Source organism: Chelonus insularis, unplaced genomic scaffold (genome assembly GCF_013357705.1).
Source record: "Chelonus insularis isolate UGA/USDA-ARS -01 unplaced genomic scaffold, ASM1335770v1 contig_93_pilon, whole genome shotgun sequence".
Taxonomy (NCBI): Eukaryota; Metazoa; Arthropoda; class Insecta; order Hymenoptera; family Braconidae; genus Chelonus; species Chelonus insularis.
The window spans coordinates 916,301-942,651 of record NW_023276782.1 but is presented as its reverse complement, the minus strand read 5'-3'; the positions used below and the strand labels follow the sequence as shown (position 1 = coordinate 942,651).

Sequence of the window (26,351 nt, the reverse complement as noted above, 5' to 3'; positions counted from 1 at the left end):
TGGGTGAATGGTCGCTTGAAATTCGTGCTAGCGAGACACAGGTGTTGGAACTGGTACATTAAAGCCACCTTCCGATAAGGAGTTTGAAGTAAAGTTTACCACAATGTTACTTTGTACAGTACACCAATATATTATCATACAAGTTTATCTATCTGTCATGAATCATGAAATTATGAAATAACATAGTTAAGAATTACTCACAGGAGATCCAAAATTATGTCCAATTTCGTGAGCTAAAGTGACGTGGGACACAGCAGGTGGTACATGTTTCCCATAGTTCAACAAGGTAATTATTCCTGTGTTTAATGATTTCATGCTTCCACGATAGTGCTATAAGTAGGAATATCAAATGAATAAGTTATTTAATTTATGGTTGTTCTTGAAGAAATTAACGATGTAAAAAAAGTGATAATTTTAATCTGCTACCTACTAAGTTTTAAACAGTTATTTAAATGTGCTTTAATAGAACACGTGAACTAAGGATCATAAAGACATGAGGGTATAAACGGGAAAAATCTCAGCGATATTGCCTTGTGATAGTCGTTAAAACTTACCCCATTCTTCTCGCAAACTCCCCCCGCATTCTTCAAGTCACCAGTCCAAGCTAGTCCAAGCGTTCCTTTCTCAAAATCACGGTAAGTGAACATATAAGACAGACAAAATGCGTCATAATTCTCCTCTGAAAACATTCATAAATTTTTTCAAATGAACGTTATAGAATTTTTATTCCTAAAAGCGAACGAATGAAAATAATACTTTGAATAGTAATATATATTAGATCAATGTCTTAAGAATTTTAGTTTACTCCAAATTGTACGCTACCAGTTAATTTTGTTGTGATTTTTTTTGGAAAAAAATCTCTGCTAACTAAAATTAAGAGATTTTCTTTTCTCTTTTACTTGAATTTTTTTTATGGAGCAAGAGAAGTACTAAAAAAAAAATTTATTGAAGAAATGAAAAAACTGGAAAGTACAAGCTTTTAAATGCACTCTCGTTTATCGAAATACAATTTGTTTAAAGGAAAATAGTTGGATTTTTAAAGTCAAAATAATTCTTTTAAATTTAATAACAATATAAACGTTGATTATTAATTTTTAGTACCACTTGAAGCAAATTATTTTCAATTACCAACAAACACAGTCGATTAGACTAATTGGAAATGGAATTGAAATTTTTTCGCAATCAGTAATAAAAAATAATATCTTGTAAATGAAATAAAAAACTTTTAATTCATTTAATGCATAATTTTCATGCATAATTATCTGCGAAGAGGATGATTACAAAGTTACCAGTAGCAAATTGTTAGGTCAATTTCCTCTTCATATTAGAATGAACAAAATGCCCGTTTTAAATTAAAACGAGTGGAAACTGATGAATGAGTTGAATAGTATGATAAAAAAAATTCATCTAGATCATTATCTTGAATGTCGGTAATTTTATTCTTTTTCATTTTTTATTATTCGTTCTTGTTATCACTAGATAGACTTAATTTTAAAATTAAATTACCGAACCCACTGGCGACTCATTTAACTCCGGAGTAAGAGAGCAGACGTAATTCAATTCACAGCGCGAAAATGACTGGAATAACGATCTAGATAACAAGGCAGTTGCTCGTTTATCACGTCTACCTATTGTATCTTTTTTCATACAATAGTGAAACTCTAAAAGGTTCTTCTTCTTTTGTTGAGATAATATCAAACCAAGTGAACACTCACGTAGATATTTTCAATACATACTAGTTGACTCGGTCAATATTTTGTGAATAGTGAAAAGGGTTCTTCTCAAACGTACCTGAAAATAACTCAAGGTACTCTTCAACTCCATACTTGCCAGTAAACCGATATGATGGGTCTTCAAGTGCTTTTGGCCCGTGAATTTTCACTCGTTTTATCATGAAACTAACATTGTCCTTTTGACCATCCTGGTTGAAGTCTAGAAAAATCATCAGATAATATTAAAAAACAAACATCCTTTGCTGTTTCATATTTCTATTCTCTAAGTAAACATCTTTGAAAATTTTTATCAAATTTCTAGCAAATAAACCGAAAGAAATATTTCTATGAATATCAAATACTATATCGATGACTGAAAAGTTAAAAAAAAAAATACAATACATGAATACTAGTGGAATAGAAATTTTTTATTTTATTTACATTGTGAATATTTCACTTCTCATTGTGATAGTTCATTTATTAATAATTAATTCTTTACGTCATAAGCCGTCGACTTTTAAAATAAAAAAAGCTTTATAATTTTTAACAACTACATGAAAAAGTTTTTCATTTGCCGAGATTATTTTTCACAAGTTTTTATTTTCTAGGAAAGAAGTTTAATCAAAACATAAATTATTTATTTAGAAAATTCTCATATTTGTAAATTTATTGCTAGAAGCAGTTGATAAATTTGTACCTTTTCATCAAATTACTCTATTGTTTAGATATCAAATTATATTGGGTTTAATTAAATCTGATCATTAATATCCTGTAAACATAAACTGGACTGAGTAAGTGAATGAATTATAATTATTTATCGAATTAAAAATTAAAAGTGTTCAAACAGGATTATCTAAATATGTGAAATACAATTTCTAATTTGGTATTAACATTTCATATTGATGTGATTATCATTTCATATTGGATTCAATATGTTTATTAAATCAATAGAAAATCTGTTTAATCATTGAAAATTTGTAAGAATTTTGAGAAGCAGTCTAAAAATAAAAATTGTTTCACTTCAAGCTCATTTAATGTGTAATTATTCATTAAAAATGGTTGATTAACTTTTTCCTTTCTCTTGAAACAGAAAAAAATTAATTCTAAAAGAAGAATGCTTGACTCAAGAAAGTAAATTATTAAAATTTTCCATGAAAACGATAAAATAAGTTGTTTATTCAAGCAAAGGTTTGTCTTATAACAGTGTATTTAAAGCAAAGAATTATAAAAATTAAATGAAAAAATAAATTGTTTCTTTTAAAAAATTAAATTAATTATTTTTTTACAACTTAGATTCTGAATGAGAATCAACGTTTTACGTTTCTTCTCATAAAAGAAAATGTGAGAGAATATCGATGTTCCTAACGTCTCCTGTAAATTCTCAATAGAATTTAATCTAATTATAGAACTAAATGTCATCACGCAATATCGTTAATTAGAATTTCTGATAAAACGGAATATACCAACTGCTGATTACCAGAACGTGCTTAACGATTACCAATGCGGATTCCGAATCGTTTTCGCCATAAAGATAAGACACGGATTGCAACGAATGCATTCAAAAGTAGGAATTACCAAGGGGTTTTCCGAGGATCGAAAGGTTTCGAGTGGCTTGATGGTTTGCATTGATATTTTAAAGACGTACCCGTATAACGGTAAATAGAATTGACCCGCTGCACGTGACGGGTCATGACCTCGATGCAAGCCTCTTCTGACTTATAGTGATCGAAAAAAGTGTGATCTGCTTGGAGATACAGCATACATGTTGTTTTGTTTGGGTCTATTGATGTGCGCTTCTTTACTATCCGTAAATATTTGTCACTATTTTGTCTGAAACATAAACCAATCAAATCATGAAATCAAAACCCATTAAAGAGATAAAAAATTCTAGCTATTGAATTAATTACGTCAATGGATTAAATAATTGATGAAAAGAATCCTTCTTGCTAGTATCTATGTTTAGTGTGAAGTGGAAACGACCAATTGGCTTTTATTGGAAATTTTATCAACTCCAACTTACCCTAAACTGTATCGATTGACCACTAAATGACTCAATTGCTTGGTTCGTTCCCAGAATATCATCAAACGAAGTTTTGTTTTATATGATAAGAGCTTTCGACAATGATACGTCGAAAATGAATAGAGCAATTTTGTTCAGTAAGATGTCGATCGTTAAGTACTGAAGTGGTCTAGGAGCTGATTCAATTTCCAGCCCAATTCATAAAGTCTTTTGAGAAAGAATCATTTAGAAAGACAATTTCAATTTCTATATTACAAAAAAATTACCTTTCTCTATTATTTCAAATGATATTAACTTTCTTAATGAAATAAAGTTATATGAAATTACAAATTACTTCTACTTATTAATAAAAATAAATTTCTGAATGATTTCGATTGATCCTGATTTAAAGTTTCTATTCATTTTTTAAGAAATATTTAAACATTTAGATCTTTAATTGTATTTATTTATCAAAAAAGAACATACTTATCAAGCTCCAGGTACTTATTTTTCTTCAACTCCTCCGGATAGTCTGATCCTAAATTTTTGTCAATGAAATCATGATGATAAAAGTCATCATCTCCATCAAACAGAATCGGATCATTGAACCTGTAAAAGCCAGAAATAAGATCAGTTAGTTTTTTTCATTAAAATTAAGTGGAAGAAAATATTCAAAATATATCTGTAATTAGTAATTATTTGAATTGCTGGCATAAAATAATTAATTAGTTTGTTAAAGAACAAAGAACATAGAAATAGAAATAACATGCACATGGTAATGCTACAATCGATTGTAAAACCCCTTTTAATTACCGAGCTACACGATGTGTAATTAATTGGCGAGGAGTTTCCATTGTCGACTGAACGTACGTACAATGCAAATGTTCCAAGTTGTAGTGCGTTACAAGTTCATACGCACTTGCTATTTTTGCATTACATTAACGATAGCATGTGATTTTATTTGTTGCTTTTCTAGTATCAATTGACAATAAACCATGCAAGATTAATCAGTTTTATTCACTGCAATAAATATATTCTCGAATTTAAATAAATTCTTCATATGATAAATCGAAAAACCTGTTTGCAATTTAGAGAAACATTTGATTGATTTCTATTGAATACATTTAATCGAAAACAAGGTTTTCTAAAAAACTAAATTAAAAAAAATCTTCATATTGGAACATAGAAGAAAGGATGTAAAATATTTTATATTTCATTAAAAAATTCAATTTACTTGTTAATATTAAAAAAATATAATACAAAAGCAAATAAAATTTTTGTATTACAGATTCTCGTTGACATTGGTATCAATTTGAGGTTCGATCATGAAACTTTAATGTTGATATTAAAAATAAAATGACAATATTTGAACTACATCACAGTTCATAAACCAAAGCTTAAAATAAAGCTGAAATTGATATAATACAATGACAATGATCGATTGGAAATAGATTGACTTACGCATCACTGCCATTGAAGGACTCGTTTTCAACTAGATTTTGGTTGTGGAAAGGTTGCGATAGAGTAAATGTTGGAGTAGCAACGTCACTTGAACGATATGCAATTGTGTGGTGGTTCATTTTATCCACTTCTGTTTGGACTAAACGTTTATATCGTTTTGTGGGTTCGAAATAAATTTCATCTGTAGTTGTAATTATAGTTCCATCAAACAAGCCATCTTCTGTAATGACTCCATGAACTAGGGATGATTCATCATCTGAAAAAGTATTTTTATAAAGTTAAAAGTTAGTTGAAGATTATCTAAATACAGTTGAGTAAATATTAAATGTAATCTTAATTATAATTTGCACAGAGGAATTACTTTACTGGGTTTGTAAGTTTATAATGATATTTAAGATTAAAATTTCTAGAGGAAAAATATTACATGATCATTGAAATTTTCTTATCAAATAATTGAAGAATTTATTTCAAATCTCATTAAATTAGTTTATTAATAAATACTTAAAATATTGAAAATTTTAATTTTCAACTCTATTTTCTTATCTAAAATTCTGACTAAGTTTTAATTTCTCCAGTAAAAAAACTTCCAAACTATCATTATTTTCAAGATGGTAAAAACATTATCCTCATCTACGTTTCAGCATACAAAAAACGTTATCCATCAGCCTTTATTTTCTATCAAGTTTCCCCAGATTAGTTTGAATTAACTGAATTAAATTAATTATTTATAAATTCACCTTAATGCCATTCAATATGAATCATTAAAAATGGATCCTTCATTGTTCAGAGGTAAAACTTCTTTTTTAAAAAAATCTGAGAGCCAAAAACATTAATTAATTTAAAAAAAGGCATTCAAAATGAAAGACTTCTTTACCAAGTATACTAATTGTATGAGTGAAGCCCAAAAAAGATACCCTTCTAATTATTCACATTTTTATCTCCAAGGAAATAATTGAATTAGGGTCATATCTACAATTTCTCTTCTACCTATAAACAAAGAATCTTTTTTCTTCACAATTGTATGAAACTGAACAGAAATAATTAGAGAAGTTTTTATTCATTTAATCATAACATTTCTTATATAGAAAACGTTAGTATATTTACATTTTCCCCAACTCATGCTTTGACTGAACTCTTAATTGAAGATCTGGGATGCGTGTGCTGCTGAGTTTATTTCAAACACCCGAGTTTCACCGTCACTATTCAACTATATATCTGTACATAGATCTTTTGCATATTCATCAAGCTAACGGAGAACCTCATTATCTAGGCCTTTAAGGCATCATCAAAATCTGACTGTATTCACATAAACATTCCTCTTTACTTAGCGAATATGTTTATAATCATTTTTTATGCATCAGAAATTATGTTTGCACTTTATCATGAATATATATATATTCAATGAAACAACTTCAAAAAAACTCAGTCAAAGGTGTAGACAAGCGATAAAAATCCAAATATATTTTTATCTGATTCTTTCAATCACATCAAAAATAGAAATAAAAGTCAGAGGTCCAACTTGCAACAAGTTGCAGGTGAATACGATGAATTATTCTCAAGGTAAACTTTTTCTTTTATGTTCGAGTGGAAATTTGGTCCTAGTGATTTCTTTGTATTGGACAGAAATAAAAGAAGTGTCTACTTGTTGACTCATCAATCAATTATTGAGGTTAAAAAATAAAAAGCAATGAATGTACTGCCTGGATTGGAATTTAAATTCATCTCTAATCTGAAGTCTTGAACATGACTCACTTAGTTGGCCTACATTACGTGACATAATTGGTGTCTTAGTTACAAAAGGTATAAAGAGAAATTGCATGAATAACCTCGAAAGAAAGTGAACAGCATTTATGTTGCATAATATAGACAAGAAAATAAGACCAATAGTAATAAAGTAGCTATAGGGTAGCTTCGAGCTTAATACATGAATGATTTATCTTTGAAGTGACTTGAGAAATTGAATTTCTTAAACAAAAGCCCTCTTTTACCCGAGACTTGTTTATTATTAAGTACCTAACACTGAGTACTTAAGCTCAAGTTCTGGAAATAAATTTAGCCAAGAGGTAAATGTACAGATGTGCTAAGTCGATTCATCTAATTACAGTCCGAAACTTCGAAGACAATCCGAGCACTTGGTCTAACACTAAAACGGTAGAAGATTTAATTGCCCGTTACCTGGTACGGTTCAACTATCTTTGTAATCTCTTGTGTTACATGAAATTCCAAAGACTGATTGAGAATGGAAGAATACGAGTATATTGAGATACATGAAATTGTACTGTAAGATTAAGTATTCTTAGTAATTGATTCTTCTAAATTCTTGTTACGATCCCTATTGGATTTTTAACTCTATCTCTATTTTATAAAGACTCAGAATACTCGAAGAATTTCAAAATTGAAGTAATTGCTACCATAAAATGAACAAAGACAAAAATTATTGATTATGTAAGTAGTACTACCCAAGTTTAGTCCGACATTTGTCTGCATCTATAATAAAGAATACTGAAAAATAATCACAGCTAATAATAATTTAAAGTTTACTAACAAAGAAAAAATTCAGCTTTCTTTGAAAATTAAATAACTTTTTTTCACCATCAGAATAATAACAATAATTGCATTATTATCCAACTATCATCAATGAAACAACTTCTTGGCAAAACTCCTTTGTAATTAAGAAGAGCAAATGAATAGAGAGAAGCTAGATCAAAAGTTCCTGTTTAACAAGCGTATATGTTTTTATTTTTCATTAACGGTTCTGCAACTTTGTTTTGAAGAATCTAAAACAATTCGAGCTTCCTTTATTTTTCCCATCTCAGTCAAGTTCCATTCAACTCTATTCGTAGTGTTATATGTTCGTACATACACTTCCATGATGTTTCCTACACCAGTCTCGCATTTCATCTTATATTTTGCTATTTTATAACACGACCATCCTTGGCTATTTTCTCTTTTGACAACTAAAGAAGAAAGCTCGACACAGGCATACAATATAACTCTTTTATGATATGGCTCTAAACAAGTATAAATGACGCAAATGTTTTAGTAACTTCAACGATTGTTATTTATCCACTTTGTAGATTAAGGTTTTCAATGGTTTTATTTACTAGACTTACACCAAGGCAATTTATTAGTACTGAAGGAATTTTATAGGATTCATAAAATGAGTCTCTTAAAGTTGGATTGATTTTTTGTAACATTTTTCCAACCTAACAAACAATGTAATTAATTGAAAGGAATTAATTCTATCAGAGTTTCGATTAGGAGACATAGTCAAAAATAAATTGTGCGGGGCTACATTAAAATAGTGAATTATTTGATTCAGGTCATATGTAGGAACTATTTAAAGTGAAATCTATGGACTGATCAAATAGCTTAACTGGTCTAGTAGCCAGCACGTAACTGGAAGGTCCCAGATTCGATTTCCGGTGTCAACAAAAAATATTTTTCGCTGCAAATCATCTTGGACTAGTTGTAGAATCTCTTATATATGTTAAAAAATTGGAAAAGTGGTGGTGTCCCCTAATTTGGACCTTTATCCATTTATTATTTAAAAAAAAATGAGTTGTCAATATTAATTACTTACTACAATTATTTCTGCCATTTTTGTTTCAAATACCAACGAATGCCTGATGACCTTTTCTTCGATATAAGTACCATACCAGGCAAGACGTCTTAAAAAATAAGTAGACCATGTTCAGGACTCCAGAATAAGAGCAGATTTAAATTGCTACTCGAGTTGTTGGGTTATTGACCATAGTCAGACAATGTATTACAACATACAATACACATGAAGGAAATTCATAAAATGTGGTAAGAGAAAAATTAAAGTGTTTTTTTTTCAGGCAAGATAAATTTTGTAAAAAGCTTTTACCACGATATTTCAATAACAATATATCGATTCTGAGAATGAAATTCATTACAATAGCTAGAATTCTCAAAAGAAAGACAACGAACCAACTACCATTCAGATTCTCTATAATTCAGGACTCAAATACAAAGCAGTAAATGATTTTGAAATGGAAATGAGAATACTCATAAATACAATTGCATACTAAACATGTAGCAATACCGTTGATGATGTAATATTGAAAAGTGAGCAAGTAATAGAAACTTTATCAAGTGACGTCAAATTTCATTGTTTCAAACGAACATTTGATCACATTTTCAAATTAATATTAATCCGTCACTAATGAAACACCTTTTGTAATTGATCTGACAAACCCTTTGACATTTAATCTATGACATTATTCAATGAATTAAATGAGAATGAACTGTTTCATAACTATTTTGTAAAAAAAAAAAAATAATTTTGGGATGTATCCAATTAATTCAATTTGAGTGTATCAAGAATTTAAAGAATACCGTCGTATTTCACAAATTTATAAGACATTCTTTAAAAGTAGAAAACATACAAGCTGACGTTTCTTTTTCACATCTTTTGTGTCATAACTTTTTCAATAAATTCTCTCACAACAGAGGTAAGTAAGGGTCAATTGTCCACAAACTTTGCGAGCGTTTATTTATTTTCATAATATATAATACCACCAATGAAATAATATTACGTTCATAATATTAAACCAAGCATAATAATCTATATTTCATTGAATCAGAATGAAAATAAAAAATGAATGTACACAAAGTCAGCAGTCGTAAAACCAAGTAGACCTTATTGCCACAAAAAATGCAGTGAGCTTCCCCGTAAAGACCAAGTTTAAACGACCAAGTGACTACGGGTGAGGAATCAAGAAGATTCTCTCACCCACCACATGGAAAAGTTCAAATTGAATTCGATAGAAATGGCACTGGAATAAAAAGTTTTGTGGTACATTCAAGTCCCTGATCTCATTAAACGATTCATCTTTTCACTTTTAGATTGATTGAATTTTTTATATCTTCTGCCATGATTAAAGTTTATTTTTATATGCATCATCATTGATGAAGACAATGTCGATGGATTGGAAATAGAAATGCAGAAAGTCAAAGACATTTAATTATATTTCGTCATTCCTATTCTTTTATTTCAGATAATGAATATCTTGAGTTTTAAATTAAAAACATTTGGAAAAGTTTACTATTATTTTTAATGATTTTAAATAATTATGTATTTAACAATATTGGATATTAGTAATGAAGCAAGTATTTTATTATTTATATCCTGAATAAAGATTAATTGATTATTTTATTAAAACTTTAGATGCTTAGTATTAATTTTTTTTACTGCATTAAAATAAAAGATTATGAGAAAATAAAATGTTTATTTAATAAAAAAAATCTCTAAAATAAACATTAAACTTTTTTCTGTTTTTTGAAGTAATAGAAGACAAATTAATCAACATGCAGAAAGCTAGTATGTATATTTAATACAAATTATTTATTTTATTTTATTTTTTTCATTTTATCTAATCTCACATACAGAAATCATGTTTTTACTTTAATTTTGAATGAAGCAGCTTTAGTACAAACTCTTTACTACTTAATTTGAAATTTTAACATATTAAAACAAATATGAAAAATAATTTAATAGGAATTATTTTTGTAATATTATGAATAAATGAAAAAATATAGTTAATTTTTCGATTTTCTAGAGCCGAAAAACGAGGAGACAGCTATAGTATAAAATTACCAAAAATATATTGAAAATTCACTGAAAAACTATCAATCTTACTAAAGCTTTAAGATTTAGCAGAATTGAAATATTTCAGGGAAATACATCTTTAGAAATACTGTCATTTTCCCAAATAACTTCTGAGCTCCAGACCCTAGTGAATTGAAAAAAATATAATAAATCTTATTGCAATTTTTGTATCATTGATTTTCTTTTTTAATATGGCATATTTTGAGAAAATCAGTTATCAATATGATGAATCGTTATGAATTGATGATGAATTTTTTTATTCTTACAACAAAATAAGCTTCTTCTGATTCAAATTCATTAGACAAAAGTCGCAATATCTTTCATTTCATTTATGGAAAAATGTAACTCAAGGAAATGAAAAAGGAAAAACGTGAAAGCAACGCAAATCCTCTTGGGAGATGTACTAGATAAAAGTATAGAGAGATATATATACGTAGAAAAGCAGCGTTGGAAGCATTTGGTTGATGCTATAAAGTCTACGTAGGAGATGACGAAAAAGGATAAAGCCACCCATTATTTCCTGGCAATTAAAAACTTTTCCAAGGGTTCTCGCATCTCCCAGCCACTTCACAACGGTTGAGTAGCACAATTAGAATTTATTACTCTCGGACTAACGAAATGCCACTCTGCTGTTAATTTATTCACCTCTCCTGCGATTTTTATCGCACAAACACGACAGTGAAATTTATTAATTCTTCATATGACTAAGCCACAGACATTAAAAAAGTGTGCTATTGTGTAGAAAAAATATTCACACATGAGATACAGTGGATAAACGTATTTTCAATTATGCTGGAAATCAGATTTCAACGGATTAGAAAAATAAAAGAGCTTCTCATAAATTGTTTGAATATGAATAAAACTTTATTGATGACAAATACCATGGTTCTAAAGGTAATCAAAGATTTACGGGTATTGGAAAAATTTATTTTTTATTTGCGATTTGATGGAATGAAAAATACGAAATAATACTGTTAACTAATTTTGATAGTTCAATTGGCTCCTGAAAATGATTGTTGACACACTTTTTCAGATAACACAATTGGCTTCTATAATGTCATCGATCTTTTTGTTCTTCTATTTTTAAAATAACTGTCATGCCAAAGCAAAAAAAATTTGATAAATTATATCACTTTTGCTAATTTTGTTTCGATCGAAAAAAAAGAAAGTTGTTTGTTATTTAAAAATAAAAATCATAACAATAATCCCGCAACAACAATTAACAAACAACAACAAATAAAAATAATTCATTATTAATATTTAACCTTTTTAATATTTTTTAATTTTGAAAAATACATGTTTTATTAATTAATTTTATTAGTTTAGGAATATATATGATAAATAAAATAATGAATAAATTGTTAAAAAATAAGTAAATAAAATAAAATCGATGTTTTTTCAAATCTTGGGCTACAATGAATTAAACATGATTTTTTTATCTTGAGAAAATAAAATGGTGGAAAATTAGTATACACACTTCTTGAAGCTTTACTCTATAAATAGGATGAAAAAGTTCAAATATGTTGTTCATTTTCAAGCGAGGTGTATCAAATGATTGAAAAGGTACATATTTGCACAGGAGAACTACATTTATGGTTGTAAAATGGAAACAAATTGTCGGAGGGAAATGTGTCACGAGTTAAACGGGCAGGAATATACAGTCATTTGATTACATATTGTGACAAATTTTTTTAAGTTTACGGAACACTCGACAAAAATACTTGCGAATGAGAAATTCCACTTTTCATGAAAATTTAAATATTTTTGGAAGAGTGGTTACTTTCAATTTAAAATTCCCCGATAACAGACAGCTACTCTAGAATATCGAACAAATTATCTCCATGGAAATATTTCAATCCGCTAATTTTTTTCATTACGTAAAAATATTTTTTTATCCAAGATTAAAAATACCAGATTAAAAAAATGGAATAATTTTCCTTGGAAAGCAGATTCTAAAAAAAAATAAATAAAAATGCAAGAATTTTTAATTTATTAATGACTCTTGATCTATAAGAGTAAAATAAAAAATTAATTTATGAATTCAGATAATCTCTTGACCATAAAAAGTCAATTAAAAATTCTCTTAAATTAATATTGATCATCAAACACCTATTATAGTTGTTCGTTCATTGATTTGTTTACTCTGGTTAACGAATAATAAATCAACAACATTATTTAAGGTAGTATCTATTTTTTCCTAAATTTTAAATAACATACCAAACATTATCTAAAATTACTGTAATTAATTACAATAGTACACTTCATAAAAACTGAAGTTTGAATAAAATAAATAATTATGGGAAACAATGCTTTCATTGACACAAAATGACTCAAATCCTAAAATAAAATTAGGCTGCAACTCCAGTGAAAATCGTACTGTTTTATTCCAATGCACTTGAAGTGTTTTAAAATAAACGTAAGTATTATACACTGAAAAAAAATAAATTGTAGTATTAAGTAAATATATAATTGCTGTGCGGTCTAGTGCTAAATAAATAATTTATTTAATAGATTATTAAATATTTGCTTTAATTAATTATTTCCTTAGCATGAGTGATTATTTATTTAATTCTACAACAATTACATATTTACTTGATATAAAAAAAAATTTTTTCAATGTATTTTAATTCGGAGTGTCAATGTAAACATTAAGATATTTAATAACTAATTGTTTATCTTTAATATAATAATAGACTGACTGTTCTGAGTTTATTTATAATTTTCGGCCATACTACTTTAATCAGAAAGCAATCGAAGATGCGAAGACAAAAGGGCAACAATATATCACAAAATATGCGCATACGATTGTCTCGAGTGTCAAAATTCTTAAGAATAAAAGGAAGTCATTATTATGCTAGACTGGGGTAGCGACATTTGCTCGTGTGTACAAGCACTAAATCGCATAGACGAGTAGAAAGGCGACAACATCTGGCTACTATAGAATGAAATACCGAGCTAGTGGTTTAAGAGAGATCGTGCGTCATCCCGCTGTCTCGTGACATTATTTTTATGCTTCTATTCTTTCTTTCCTACAACCATCCCTATCTTATATTTTTCTCTTCCAACGGTACCTAATGTTTTTTCCGATAATCTCATGTTCGACGGACAATTTATTTCGCCTGCAAGACACCTTTGTATTTTATTCAACCAAAGTAAGAGGTAAAAATCATAGTTGCATGTGCATTGTGCACGGTAATACGGCATTTGTTTATCCCCAACATACGAGCAACCATTGCACTGGGGAATAAAAATATGGGAGGAAGAAAAAAAATGTCAAGAGGTACCGTGGAAGTCAAGCGAAAAGATTTCCCCATGTCTAGACTCTAAAAGAGATAAAGATAAGAGTGGTAAATTCGGTGAAGCGTATTTTGTGGCCGGCCTGCACCAACTAGAACCTGCGACATGGAATTCTGCGAAGCGGTTTAATTTTCCGGCCACCTGGAAAACTCGACATGGTAACTTGCCAACTCATGTTGCGAATTCATTTATACTTTATATATAAAATCCATGTAAGGACATTTCGATTCTATATATAAAAGTTGGCATAAATTTTTCCACTCCTTTTAATTCATTTATATTTCTCTCTTTCTCTCTCTCTCTCGGTGACTGTACACTTCACATTTATGTGGTCGTGAAATCCATTTAACGTGCTCACGACTGTTCCATTATCTAAAAGGTTTGGAAAGGACGACAAAGCTTGTTTTCTACAAGCATACTATTCCACTACTGTCAGTTAGAAAGCAGCTTTCCAATTTCCACTCATTCCTCTAATAGCTGTACATTATTCCTTACTGGAATTTTATTAAACTACCAATTAAAATCATTTGTCAATGCATTCATGTGATTTATTAATATTCTGTTTACTCAATTTAATTCATTACAACTTGTGGATTTATTATGAATCTCCATTGAGCTCACAAAAGCTTATTCGAGATACTTACATTTAAGCTCTCAGTTGATTCATGATTTATTAAAATCTTCAAAAATATCTAGCTTCTATTCCTATTAATTCTCCAATAGAGCTTTTAATTTATGAACTATTAACAAAGTAAAAAATTAAAAACAATTTATTAATAGCTATTGCATTCAACTTATAAATTATTATTACAAATCATACACGCCAAACTAAGTTAATATGTAGAACAAAGTTGTATTAAATATAAATAAAGGATGATAATTACATTAAAAGTCACGTTAGTTTCCAACTTCGTTACCAAAGATCAGAGAAAATAATTTTTTCACTTGAAAGAACAAGAATTCATTACAAATTCCATACATTAACAAAGTTATATACTTTGATTGGAAATTCATTCAAACTTCGTTTATTTATTAAATATATTGAAATGAGAAAAACTTTTCAGATAATATTCTCTTAGAAAACAATTGCAAAAAAATTATTGAGTACTTTTAAATGAGTTTGAAATTTCTTTATTATTCATTAGATAAGAATATAGATGTTTGTTTAAAAAAATTGAAAGTAATGTCAAAGAGAATAACAGAATGTCAGCAGAAATATTAATGAAGGATAAAAAAAGGAAGTCTAACGTCCATTTATTACCAAAGTTATATAGTTTAATTAAAAATTAATTTAATAATAAAATAAAATTAATTTAAAGTTTGTTTATTTACGAGATGTATTAAAGTAATAGAATGAACTTCTTCATGTCAAAAACAATATCTTTAAAACTTTTTCAACAAACTTTAATGAGAAAAAAAAATTGTTTAAAGAATGAATTGGTTTTGACAGATTAAAGGTTTATATTAAGTAGAAGAAGAGAAAAAAAAATTCTTGGAAAAGTGGTGTGTCTAGACTCATGACTAGGACTGACGTTAAGGGTATTTTAGTTGCTCTTGAATCTTTTGGAGAGTTCCATGCGGAATTGTTCGTAGATGATTTTAAAGAGAAGGAGAAAGATAGAAGGAGAGGGAGAGAGAGAAATTGAACCACATTAGACAAGTTCTGTTCGCTAGCAACGATGTTGAGTGGATTTGGCTCTCTCAAATTTCCAGAGGTCCTTTTCGTCAGAGCAGCGTGAAAAGGAGGAACCTTCAGAGAATCGAGTTATGTCCTCATTTCACTATTGCCTCTTACATCTACCTCTATCCTTTCTACTCCACAAGACTCACTACCACCATCATCACTTAAACGACTCAACGATCGTAGGGTCTTTCATGAATCATGATTCAAGCCACAATCGAAAATTTAATTATCCTCTTACATGAAAACGGACCAAGCTTTTCACATTATTTGCACTGAAGGATATACTCAGGGATATCACAAACCACAAACAACCAGACAAATAAAAGAATCCATGCGTGATCTTATAAGTCGAGAGAACTTTAAAGCGACCAAGATCAAAGTCTAAGATGCTAGAAAATTGTTGACTTACCCTCCAGGCTACCAGTATAGACATGAGATGGATCAAAGGATATCGATCGGCCATTTGATGTTTCGAAGAGCACGTCTTTATGAAATACACTTGTATCTCTCACAAGCTTCATCTTGAAGACTCTGTAATTATTATTATCGTTATTATTAAAATTGAACTACAATTTTATTAGCAATTGTTTTTTCTTTTTTTATTATTAAAGGCTTTTGCATCAACAAAAATACGAAAAACATTCATATATATTTTAAATTTTATCCTTTATTGATGAGCTCTCAAAACCTTTTACTATTTTATCTCTAAAAATTTATTAATTAAAACTTTTGGAATTAAACATTAAACACACATGTCTACGATGAATATGAAATAACATTTTTTTTAAATAAAATGTTGAAATTGGTAAAGTTCCTTCAATATTTGTAATTACTTTTCCTTTATTATATTATTGTTCATTCAAAAGCCTTGTAAAACTTTGTAATTGTCTATTTTTCATTGATGTATTTATTATTTTACTAATTTAGAATATTTATAAAAATAAAATAATTAAATAAATACACTGACAAATTGATATAAATATTTTTCAATGAAGTTGTTATCAAAAATAATTATTTTTCATTTGTCAGTAAAATTATTTGATTTATTATTCTATGGGAATTCATCAATTCTGAAAAAAGGATCAGATAAACCTGATAAATATAATCTTTTATTCGTCTAACACATCCTATCTGTGATCCTTTCAATCAAATAGATTTTGATATTAATATCTGTTTAGTATAAATTTCTATCATAGATGAAATAATATTTGAATGGATATCTAAAAAAGAGGTATTAAAAAAATTGAAACTGATTAGTTGTAAGTATTGATATTTATTTAGTAACTCAACTTTAAACTTAAATTACATTCCCTCGACAATCTAGCAGCTAGCTAACATGATTAAAAAAAGTATTGGACCGATCAGCTTGAAATTTCAACTGCATGTTCAGAGAGAGGTCTTTTATCGACGACAGACTTTTTCGTTCAACTGGCATTTTTCAAAAAGAATTTGTTCTGCCAATTCATGAAATATACGAGTTAAATATTTAATTCGTCAATTTAAAAAAGAAAAAAATTACTTTCAGTGAAGTAAATAAAATCAATAATTAATTCAACAATATTTTAAAAAATAACAACTCTTATCAGTAACAGTATAAAATTATTTAAAAGTTATTGATGGCTTTCTACAAATGGAATTCCATTTAATTAATTTACCTAACGGTGATATCAATTTATTTTTAACCCTCTTTCATATTAATTGATGAATATTGACTCATTAAAAATGATCCCTGGTAAATATCCATGAGTTTCAGGAGCAATTTGAGTATAACAACCATATAAACAATTTATAAACACAAATTCAATGATTCTGTCACTTCCAAATAAAACTCAAGCCTATTTAAAATGAATGGAGTTTGTCAAATACAAATAAATGTACGAGTAAGTACACTGCTGTCAATATGATGAAGTCATTAATTTTCATAACCGTCAGTGTTATACCTATCATCTCTTGGTTATATATAAGACCAAGTAATCATCAATATAACACTTAATTCGCTATGATACATTATTCTGTTGACGTTAATCTCAACAATGAGTAGCTTCCTAAATTGTCCCATATATTCATGCTCGATACACACATGCACATCGTAACAATGCAAATTTGTCGATCACCACACAACACGCAGTCTCGTCATCATCATCATAAATCAACGTCGAGTTGCGAGAGAATCAGAATTATTTACTAAATCGATTCCGATTTGACCAAAAAATACATAAAAGAATCAGACGTTTCCTCATTAGATTATTGTTGTACAAAATTTTGTTGTCATTTTATATGTATTTAATATTTAATTTTGTTTTCGAATACACTGCTTCAAAGTTACTTTATCTTTTGTCTCTGATTTTTGGGGTAATTTTAAATCTGACAAAAAAAATTAGATTCATTTTTAGGTAATAGAAAAACTGAGTAAAAAGAAGATTTGACTTGTATTCTTTTTATGAAAAAAACACTTTAATTTAAACGAAGATGATATTATTTATCAGTTTTCAGAGTTCGATATAAATTTTAATATTTTTTATACGAAAACAAGTTTTTTTTTAACTCATCTATTTTTTTTAATCATCAGAAAGTTTGGATATAAGACTGATTAAGGGAAACTTCTGATTCAGAACAAATCTTTTTCACGTATTTACCTCAATTAGTGATCTATAAATTTTATTTACACTAGAGACTGTGCTTCCACTCTCTCTTACACGGAATCAGTGAAAACCACTGTGGATCAGTGGGTATTTACCGGATTTCAGTGCCAATGCAATCATTGAAAAAATCAATCCATATGAAAAATAATATATTTATTGTTAAAATATAAATATAATTGGATTGGCACTGATAATCAGTGAATCTTCACTGATTTTTTTAAGAGACTAGACCCCAAAAAGAAAAAAACCAACCCTGCATGGAGGTAATTATCAGTTTTCAACAACCATACAAATATATACTGAGGCTCTGCTCCTGGACCCCAACATCCTACTCTCGCCACAACTTCCTCTCCTCATTATTTACATTCAAATATCTATAAATAAATAGTTAGCTAAAATTGTTTGGAGATTTCGCATGTCCTCCCAACGTCAACAAATGTCCAAAGTTTCATTCGAATAAAGGGGGAGAGGGAGAGGTGTTTCTTAATCGAAAGTTTACCAAAGCCAACTAGATATATTAATGTTGATATTTTAATTTGTAAACTTGAATGATTAAAAATGACAAATCGTATTTATTTTATTGATTAAACCAATAAAAAGTACTGAGAATAAATAATTTCATATTTCCATCAACTTCTGCTTTTGATGAATTACTAAAAAAAACTACTTTGTAAAAAAATGTAATTTATTTTGATTCCATATGACTTGCTGATAGTAATTTCTTCATTTCTTCAATAAATTTTCCTCTACAACCATTAATAAACATACATTTACCAAGTTTGTAATTAAAAAAAAATATATTGCATTTGTTAGAATGTCAACAAAAGACTTTTCAAGTAATTGAAAACTACTATTTCAAGTTTATTTAAATTTTCAAATAAATGTCAATAGAATAGCTAATAGTGAATATTGATGAAATTTCCTTCATTTCCTTTATTGTCAGAACATTTTAAAAAACAAATTAAACAAATTCCTAACGACTCTAAATCTCTCTCAACTAAAAGCAGTAATCCAGCAGTCATTTTATCAAAATTCTTATGACTAATTGGTAAAAAATATAGAGTTATTAAACTATACATTGATTTCATGTCGGTCATTGATCACATTTAATTGGTTCTCATCGCTAAATGACCAAGTGCTACCATTCAGATTCCTTTGATGACCTTTCCACTATGATTTCCAGATTAAATGAAGCCTCATAAATACTAGACCTCTTTAATTGTGTAATTTGATGGTATTGATATCACGTTTATTACACCGGGTAAATGATGTTTGTCAGAACAAAGAGAAGAGCATCCTTAAAGAGAAGATCGATTACTAACAACTATTCTACTGGTCACGTAGCATCGATTCCTAGCATCAGATATTGAACGTAAAAGGACGACTAGTTGCTTGCTGTTGGTCTGGTCCAAAGTCAATATTTATACTAAAAGAGATTTTCACACCACCTGTGATACTATTTTCTACAGAGTCTCAAAATCTACTAACTCGCTCTATTTACTCCAATTTACTCAGTCCCTCCTAACTTGGTCTGTAGACATCTATACCTTTTGGTCAACGGCTTGGTTTGCTTACCAACTCCCATTAATCTAAGTCTACATGTATATACATCTTGTTGACGTTGACGTCTTACGACTTGATCGACTTACCTGTCGAACGCGTTGAGATGTAAATTCAAAGTAACACCATCTTCTTTTCCTATCGACAAAGAGTCACGACGTGATCGTGCTCGATGCTCCTTCAATGCCTCCGTGTCGTAAAAAGCTCCTGTATAGTGCCTGATATATGATCCTTTCTTGATTCCTAATTCAAAATAAAACCAACATTTTGTACTCAAGAATTCATGGAAAAAAACGTGACTTGCTAAAAGTTTAATTTTTCATTTTTAGTTGAATTAGAAGAATTTCTTTTTTTTTTTTTTAAATAACAATTTAATAAATATTAACTTTTTTTTTGTTTAAATTATATAATAAGATTTTTTAACATTTTTAACAACAAAGAGTATTGAGTTGAATAAAGTGATCGAATTTTTTATGAGCTTCAAGAGGATTAGTGTTTTCAAACTATTAACTATTCAAAAAGAGCTTTAAAAATTGAATTCAACTATAAACGAATTTTAAATTAATATTCAAACGTTCTATTAAGTACCTCTAAATTTATAAAATGATTTTTCATGCATCTATTTACGAGATGTACTTAGTCAAAATTAAATTAAATTCTTGAATATTTTTTAGACTTACTATTTGTGGGAATGAAAAAATTATTTTAAAAAATGTGCTTTAACAATAGATGGAGTCCAATCAATTGAGTCAACTTAAAGTTATTAAAAAAGAGAAAACAAACGATAATGTTCTAGTGGAAAAAATTAGTTTTATAAATTAAAAAAAAAAGTTTTTAATAGAAAAAAAAAATTCATTGAAGAGGAATCAAAAATTACTCAAGTTAAAATTTCTTGAAAACAAAATCAAACAAAATTTTTATTTTTTGCAAGTTTTGAGGTAAAGCGAAATAAATATTTCAAGTATGAGGTTCAACTCTTAAGCATTAGAGCATTTACGGTTTGTTTAATTTCTCTTTTAATTAAAAACTAAAAAAACTAAAACTTATTTTCATTGCATTTTTGTTATCTTAAAAAAAAACATCTCATAATCTCCATCCATCTCTTTATTTTTAGGAAATCGTTATAAAAATTCATATCTTCTAAAGAACATTATACACTTTTCACTCGTTTTTTAAAATTTTTTTCCAAAAATGAAATATCTAGATGATCAACGTATTTATAACTCCATTGAATATAGACAAAAAACAAAACCCGCTTAACGTAATAAATTCACCATTTATTTTCATTTTTTTCCAATCATATTGCGAAATGCATTTCTTCGTCTATACCGGAAATCCCAATAAGTGATGGCTAATTTTTTGCTAACTCACGTTATCCTTTGATGTAGTTTAAAACTCATTACTGTTTTTATCGTAAATGCTGAAGGTAAAAAACCACCATGCAAGTCAATGTGTTAAACAATAATGTACTAAAATGTAAAAATAAGAAAAAAATATTCCTGATCGACTACTCAACGTATAAAAGTATATGTATATGTTCGTAGACTGTAGGTAACTCTAACTTTGACAGGTTCAATTGTCATAAAAATTTCACATTCTCCACTTTGTTACAGAAAAGGAATACATGGAATTTTTTAACAAAAATGTTCACACAGTGTGTGTTAAAATTCAATTTTTATTTTTTTATCTACTTTTTTTCATTGGACTTTTTCGCGTTTCCTGCAACGATTTTTAGTCACCAAATAAATTTTAATGATTGGCGCGCCAATAGTAGCAAAACACAATTGTCAGCAGATAATCCAGTTAAAATAAAAAAAATATCTTTGATTTTTGGATTTTTTCATTTGCATGAGTAAACCACGTTGAAACGTCTGCCATTCTTTGACAATTTATTCTATGAAATGTTCACATTTTTTCGCTGAATTCAAGTGGTCCTATTGATAGCCAACACTTTAAGAATAGTGATATGTTATTTTACGTTCATGAATTAATAGACAGCGAAAAATATTATCCCTTAATTTTTATTTTTTGCTTCAAAAATTCCTAACTCAGCGAAAAATTGTCATAGAATGGTTTTCGAGATTGCATTTTAGAGGAATGAAAACAATTGTTGAAGTTATTCTGCTGAATTTGGCGGAAAGAATTTTTATCAGCTCTAGGAATTTCTAAAACGACAAAAATTGAATGAGCTTTTTACTACCTCAATGTTCGTTACAAACTTGTACAAGTATAAATAGGCTCATTGTTGATCAATATTATTTTATCACAAATTTTTAGAATGTATAGAATTTATGATTGATCCATTATTAATTTATAAAAGAGATTTCGTATTACTATGTTTAAAAAATTTTGACAAATTAGTAAAAATATAATTATATAATAAAAAAAATTAGTATGCACTCGTACAACACAACTACCAAATATTGTAAAGAACCCTCTTCCCAAACTCGAATCTTCTTCCTGTCAGATAATTCTATTCAAAATAATCGAACACAATAAGAGTTTATTTTTTGTGTGTGATTTTTTTTACTGTAAATAAATATTTTATCGAAGTGTTGGTTACAGCAAAATTACTTGTTTAATAGTAAATAATCTTCTTTTATCGTAAAGAAAAATTTTTTTACAGTAAAAAGATATTTTTTAACAATCTAAAAATGCGTTTTGCAGCACCATTGGATGTTACATTGATCAAATCCATATTAAAATATCAGCTGTATAAGTTAAATTATTTTTTTTAATAATTACAATAATTTATGACTAATAAAAAATATTCTTTGTACAATAACAAGCAGAGTATAATAATTAATATACGGTTGTTTAACTGTTAAAGAATATTATATAACAGAAAAAAATAATTCATTGCAACTATTTAAATTTTTTATTTTATTAATTACCAAAAAAATTGATCTATCTTTTAATCTTATATTTATTATCCCTTAAGTATGATAAAAAATTTTGAAAGTAAAAATGTTTTTTAATTCGAAATAACCTACATAAAAATTTCAAGATAATCTGTTGAATTTTTTCCTATCCAATTATTTTTTGTCAATCATATAATTACAAAGTTTGATGTAACACTAGAGTTTGCAGAATCCGAGAATTGTAAAGCGTTGGGTCATAAAATTTTGTGAAACGACTTGTTATATGGCTGTGTCAACACTCGAATAAGAGAAGAAGAGATGGATTTGTGTAGCATTCAACTACAAAAATGCTGACATCCGCTTGTGAAAAGTGCAAAACGACACGAGAAACACATCAATATAATTCTCCAACATGTGAGCATAAAACAGGATGAAAGAAATAAGTAAAAAGAGAAATCATAAAGTAAGTAGAAACTTATGAAGTTTTTCTTACGACACAGCACATAGAATTAAAAAAAAAAAATGAAAAATCCACTCACTGCAATCATTAAAAAAATATGTTGAAAAAACAAAACAAAAAAAAAATAAAAAATGCTAAAGGTTTTATTGTGCAATCTATTTTAACTGTACAGCAGTTTTATCTTTGATATTTCCATTGAAATAAAATTTTAATTTTCATTTGGGATCAAGTTAAAATAAGATTACTTTCCCTTTCATCTTTCAGAGTAATAATGGAAAATGATCAATTAATTAAATACATTCCCACATAGTAATAAATTATTTTTTATTTTCTATTTCAATAAAAGCATATTTTGTGTACCTTCGTCAGGCATTATGAATCGTGGATACAGTGGTGAGCCAGCAACAAGCCTTAGCCATGCAAGCAACATCACTCCAAACAACTTTGACTCCATTTCTGCTTCCGTGCTGGTGAGAAACTTTATAGCAACTTGAATGCTTCAACTCGTACTGAGTTTACCTGTTTGCCTAGACTACTCCTCCCTCCATTCAGTTAACTCTTTCTCTTGGATTTTTCTTCTATCAAAATTATACTTTCTTTCTACAAACCATCAATTAAATTCGTCTCATTTTTCTCTTTAAAATCATTTTTCTTCAGACTGTATTAGAATGTACAACAAGTGTTAGCTGTTTGATGAGTATAATAAAAAAAGTAACATTGAAAGAAAAAAACTGTGGTTCATTTGAACATAAGAAAAAATAACTGGTGTTGTTTTTTAATAAAAAAATAAAAATGTCGTCAAAACTTGAAGCGCAAAAGTCTTTTTTTTAAAGTTGAGTCAAAGTAAAATCCGTATTAACAGAAGGTGAGAAACACCAAGAGCATTACAAGCATAGTATTTTGTTGCCCCCAGCATTGGCTTCCATTATCCTGAATAAAAGGTTGTCAGGCAAAAGTTGGTCGTCGTTGTATCACGTTATACCTTGGAGGCTTTTGTTAAAGTTCTATCTCAGCTTCTTCACTTGTTAATGCCTGAAATTTTATTACATAAAAGTATAGTCAACTAAGCCAATAGATAGATGATGAAGTATTAATTGCAATGATTCTCATTACTTGAATGATTTTAATTACCTTAATTTTATTTCAATATTGAGAACTAATTGTCAGCCACCCCCTTCATTGGTATCCTACATTGTAGAACGTATTTTAAAGTTATTACGTTGGAACTATATTTAATTGCATATCATCATTTCGAACCAATTGAGTAAATTTTTAGAGTAGGAATTAACTTTGGTCTTGAAAAAAAACTCTACCATATTAGTAATAATAAAAACAACAATAATAATATTCATGTATGAGTATTGAAAATTTAATAAAATTATTTTTAGTACAAGAATTTTACAACAAGAATTTCTATTATTTAACAAATTAATGAAAGATTCTAGGGCAATTATTTGATTTGAATGCTTCATCAGAAATATTATTTCAAAAATTAAAGTCTCCATGGAAAAAGAGCGTAGCTGATAAAATGAATTTAGTTGTAAAAAAAAAATTAATTACAAGCGAAAATTGTAATATAATTTATTTTCTATTATTTAAGATTTAATATTATTAAAATTTTTGCACCAATATCTACATTTTATTTTTTCATAGGATGTTTTCAGGAGAATATAACAAATTAGGGGAAGAGAAGGTAAAGTGGAACTCTCGAGAAAATGTACTAACTTATTAATATACGTTTAAAACTCCTCATTGAGATTTTCGTTTATCAGGTTTTCAATTTATTAATGCATTAAAAATCGTTAACATTTGTTATTAAAAAAAAATCTGAAATTTGGTACGTTATCTTTATCAAATGTTAACCCTTTGTAGCCCAAGATCTTAAAAAAATAAATTATGTTGATGAGATAAGTTTAGGCATATAAAAAACCACGTATTTTTTAGACATTTAAAAATATTTAAATTGTTAAATATTGTCTATTAATAATTAATTAATTATTATTGCTATTATTGTTGGTGTTTAATTTGTTGTTATATTCATTACTATATTCTTATTGTTAATAATTATCATTATCCAACAATAATATTATTGTTACAAGATTATTGTTAGTTTGTTACAGAAATATTGGCTACAAAAGGTTAAGATGTGTGAGTATCTCTAGTAATTGAACTACACTTTCTATTTCATAAAAATAAATTTTTCTTTCAATTTAGAAGTGATACTAATTTTTCTAAAGATTGCAGAAAAAGACAATTCACCTTTGAAAGCTAGAAAACATTGCCAGGATTTCTAAAGATATTTTATTGCATTGCAACATGAAACCTCCAACAATAAACGATTTTTTCATTATTACAAAAATCCATTGATATAAATAAAAAGTTATTGTGTCACATAAAAAAATGGTGAATAGGAAAATAGCAATTTTTAACTTATTTTCCGTTCTTCTTTGAAAGAATCCCATTCATGACGGTGATAAATGGAAACGTAAATCCGTTCAATAGTAAGCTTAAGAAAATTTTAAATAAACTTTAATTGATTATCTCGAATTATTCAAATGCAATCTATATTTTATATTGATCCATTAACTTGAATTCTTTTTACATTTATTCATTCACTTAACATCATTTCAATAACGACATTTCATTAATTGTCCTTTTAATATTTAAAAAATGTTATCACAATAATTTTTTAAAGCTTTATTATTAATTTTAGTAAATCATATCTATAGTAGTTTCTATTATCATCTTCCGAATAATATGCTAGGATAATTCAACTGTTTATATGATTGTCATTATAATCATAGTAATGATATTATTTCAATGCTTTTATAGTATTCAAAATTAATTCAGGAAATTCGACGGGCTGCTATTGATGTTGTTTATTATAATTGTATACCCTATGTACATAATTGAATCATTAGTTATTTGCAGATAAATAATTACGACATTATGAAGTAATATTTTATGCAGTTTTGGTAAACTGGCCAAGAGAGGTTGATTTTATTGTCGAAAAATAACTGTTTGCATTCAATTAATTGTA

General features: G+C 27.9%; 1 protein-coding gene across 1 annotated transcript in view; it reads right to left on the bottom strand.

The window, feature by feature from the left end:
* LOC118072453 (disintegrin and metalloproteinase domain-containing protein 10-like) overlaps positions 1-26,351 on the bottom strand; it is a 36,243-nt gene that overhangs the window by 8,864 nt on the left and 1,028 nt on the right. Inside the window, exons 2-11 of the mRNA XM_035092341.1 lie at positions 24,443-24,498; positions 23,672-24,343; positions 20,080-20,233; positions 16,198-16,319; positions 5,173-5,428; positions 4,198-4,320; positions 3,358-3,542; positions 1,792-1,932; positions 555-679; positions 202-330 (exon numbers count right to left, since the gene is read on the bottom strand). Of these exons, the coding sequence (XP_034948232.1) occupies positions 202-330; positions 555-679; positions 1,792-1,932; positions 3,358-3,542; positions 4,198-4,320; positions 5,173-5,428; positions 16,198-16,319; positions 20,080-20,233; positions 23,672-23,765 (1,329 nt within the window). The 5' untranslated portion in view covers positions 23,766-24,343; positions 24,443-24,498. The remainder of the gene's footprint in view (positions 1-201; positions 331-554; positions 680-1,791; positions 1,933-3,357; positions 3,543-4,197; positions 4,321-5,172; positions 5,429-16,197; positions 16,320-20,079; positions 20,234-23,671; positions 24,344-24,442; positions 24,499-26,351) is intronic.